The 3,724-nt window shown below is 32.0% G+C and overlaps 1 protein-coding gene across 1 annotated transcript in view; it reads left to right on the top strand.

Moving 5' to 3' along the window:
- LOC106461301 (methylcrotonoyl-CoA carboxylase subunit alpha, mitochondrial-like) overlaps positions 1-1,298 on the top strand; it is a 25,138-nt gene extending 23,840 nt beyond the window's left edge. The window contains exons 15-16 of the mRNA XM_013921120.2: positions 562-741; positions 938-1,298. Coding sequence (XP_013776574.1) covers positions 562-741; positions 938-1,072 — 315 coding nt within the window. The 3' untranslated portion in view covers positions 1,073-1,298. The remainder of the gene's footprint in view (positions 1-561; positions 742-937) is intronic.
- The last annotated feature ends 2,426 nt before the right edge of the window (positions 1,299-3,724 follow it).

Raw genomic sequence — 3,724 nt, 5'->3', positions numbered from 1 at the left:
AATACACAACTAAACTTAATTTCATAACTAAACAAACCTTACCCAATAATGGAGACTCCAGATGCAGTGTAAAAATACACAACTAAACTTAATTTCATAACTAAACAAACCTTACCCAATAATGGAGACTCCAGATGCAGTGTAAAAATACACAACTAAACTTAATTTCATAACTAAACAAACCTTACCCAATAATGGAGACTCCAGATGCAGTGTAAAAATACACGTTTGTTTATAAACCTTTTATATCTTAAAAGCTTCTTGACCTGGAGGGGGGGGATGAGTTTCAGAAAATGTGGATGTGTTATGATCGCGGTCCCTTACTCTTTCAGGTGTGTGATAATGTGGTCATCCGACATTTCTTCCAGTTGGCTCCATTTACATCAACGATTTCAATGAAATAAGAATCAATAATAAAACTTCTGGTGAAGCCACGTTACACAGTATTGTCGAAATCAAGAGAACTAAGATCAGTTAGGTTCTCAAACAAACTGTACCATGTCTCTACTTTCCTGAATATATCTACATGTTTTGGTTATTTTCCTCTTGATGGTTTTACAGGAAGGATTTTACCAAGTCAGCATTCCAACTCCAAAGTACCTTAAAGTCGGAACAGTTGGAGGAGGTACTCAAGATGCTGTGTCACCAATGCCAGGAGTTATAGAAAAAGTTTACGTGAATGATGGTGATACGGTCCAACATGGTGATCCTCTGGTGGTGATCATAGCTATGAAGATGGAGGTTAGAATAAATAGCATTTCGGTCATTGATATTTGGATAGAAAAAATTTTAGTTTAAAAAATAATTTTTTTAACATTCATCAAGAGCTTCATAAAAGGAGGATAAATCAGAGCTCTTAAGAACTCTTAATAAAATATGATAGTTGTGATCCTTTTATCTAAAAATTGTTATTGACTCTGTTCACCTTTTTCAACAGTATGTCGTCAAAGCCCCAAAAGATGGTATAGTTGAGAAAGTACTATTCAAAGCGGGAGACAAAGTTTCCAAGAACTCTCCATTAGTTCACTTCCAAGAAGAAGCTCCTGTTGGTTCTACGAATTCAGAAGCTTAAAATTAGATTATAGATATACATCTGACAAGATTTGGTATACAATGAAAGGATACGTAGCAGTACATATAATAATTTGTAAAATAGGTAAGCATTTCAAACAAATTGTGAAGATTATCATATTATGTTTAAACAACACTTTACAGATGGTCTGTTTTGAATACATATAATAATCTACAATAATAACTTGTTTCTATACGAGATAATAAATTATGTTTTACTATTATTATTATGTGATTTATTGCAAAGTTTCAGCCCCTCAGTCACTTCATTGGTAATATTATACCAGTGTACACTACACAACAAAACTATATATACAAAAGATTTTAATATACTGACTTACAACACTAGAATCCAGGGTTTGATTACCTGTTGTGGATTGAGTGCAGCTTATGTAGCTTTACACTATAAGCAGCAACAACAACAACATTCAACTTGTGTACACTGTGATGACTTTGTTGGATACCCAGTATATCTCGGAACTAGTACCTGATTGTAAGATAAAGAGCATACGTTTTAGGAATGGATGAACTTGTTTCTTTGCAAACCAAAACAAACTGAAAAACATAAATGTGCAAAATGGTTCCATTATAAACCTTTTCTTTCTTTCTTTATTGGAAGTTCAAATATGCATCGTTTTTTTTGTTTTTTTTTGTCAAGAAATATCACCAACACGATTGGGGTAGATACAGTATTGTTTATGTTTTTGTACTAGAACAGATGATAAAGGCTTTCTGGTTGGAGTGGAAGTTATGTTATTGGTTTATTCCATTGGGAAATAATCTAATAAAAATATGTCAGGTGTGAAAAAAAAGGTGAAGCCAAAAAAGGGTTGAGTATGTGACTTACAGGAATGAAATCAAAATTGGTGGCCAAACTGGTAGCTACACTCATAGCATTGATAAGAATTTTACAGTAAATATTCATTCATTAGTTAGCCAGGCTGCATTTTTTATTCAACTTGGGACATGATGGTAGGTAAAACTAAATGTGCTGCGTAGCTAAATAATGAATGAATATTTGCTGTAAAATTCTTATCAATGCTATAAGTGTAGCTACCAGTTTGGCCACAAAATTTGATTTCATTTCTTTAAGTTGCATGCTGAATACTTTTTTGGCCATATCGTTTTTTTTTCACACCTTAGATGTTTTAGATTAGATATCATAACTTTTTGTCATTACACACCAACAAACCACAACAAGTAAGAAAGTAACACTCGATAGTAACCAGCATTAGTTTTAGGAAGGGTGCATTTAATGTCAAGGTTTTACTGTAATATAGTTTTCTAGAACATCTGGTGTTCAGGTACCACCACCAAGTAACTCAACACCATTCCAACTGTAGGAAATTTTGTTTTACCTGATGAGGTCACAGATTTGATTGAGAGTATCTGTTATGCAAACCAGACAGTTGAATAATTTCGGTTATCTCTGTAAGCAGGATTGAAATGCGAAATGTAGGTATAAAGTTTTGAATCTGAATAAATGTGAAAATGAAAATCCTGCAGTTTGCTTGAAAAAAAAAATGCCAATAAATGTACTGCTAGTGTTTAAAACAAATGCTGATTAAACTTGATTTTTACCAACGACATATAATAATATAGTGTGACAACAGTGTTTGTTTTTGGTCACATGCTGTATATTTAAACTGACAATGTAAATATGAAGCCTTTAATGAAATTAGTCTCACTAAAGTTTATTAAAAACAGACTCAAACAGTCCAATATCTACATTTCTTTTCATACTTTCTGTCAAATCTAGAATTATTAAAACACTTATGTCTAAAAAATAAAAAGTATTCTTTTAATTTTGACAATGAAAGTGATTATAAACATCTTGACTTTACTTCTTCGAGAACATCGAACATCAAAAAGAAAAACAAAGGCAGTATCTTATACTTTATATGATCGACAAACACAAACTTGAGATTATTATTAATGGACAGTTAGGATGATAAGAGAGATATATATCTGTCAATTTAATGCATACTAGGTCTGGAAGAAACTTCAAAGAATATTGTTCAAACTTAACATAAAATAACAGGAAGAAAAACATTCAAATAAAGATTAAGGGTTTTACTAATATTCAGACACGTAATCATAGGCACAAACCATTAAACATTTCATTAGTTTGATCTGATGTACATTTGAGATAACTTAAAATTAAAAACTGTAGTTTTTGTTTTTTGTTCTCATCATTCAACTTAAGACTATATTCAACAAACCTACTAATCTTATTGTAAAGATGATCCATTATGTGTTGTGTTAGCATCCATCAACCATAGTTAGCTGGCTTGATTACCATAATTCCTTCTACGGTAACTGGAAATTTTCAAATGATATACACAGTTGTTTTGTTTTAAGATATTTGCCTGAGAAGGGGATAAAAAACACCCCGAATTAGGACACATTTCCACTTTTTTTTTTATAGACATTTTGGTTTTGAATTTAAAGATACGAGTATTTAATCAGTTAGAGGAGTCAATTATTACCTTCCATAAAGCAGGGTATGCAGTTAGTTTCTATTGAGGTCATTAGGGATTTAATAACAAAAGGAAGGAGGAGGGAGAATGTTATTTGAAATTGTCTGTTAGAGAGTTTATCCTTCCTTGAGGAGTCAATTATTACCTTCCATAAAGCAGGGTATGCAGTTAGT

This window comes from Limulus polyphemus, unplaced genomic scaffold (assembly GCF_000517525.1).
Source record: "Limulus polyphemus unplaced genomic scaffold, Limulus_polyphemus-2.1.2 Scaffold929, whole genome shotgun sequence".
Lineage (NCBI taxonomy): Eukaryota > Metazoa > Arthropoda > Merostomata > Xiphosura > Limulidae > Limulus > Limulus polyphemus.
The sequence above is the reverse complement of the archived record's forward strand: the minus strand, read 5'-3'. Positions and strand labels throughout refer to the sequence as shown.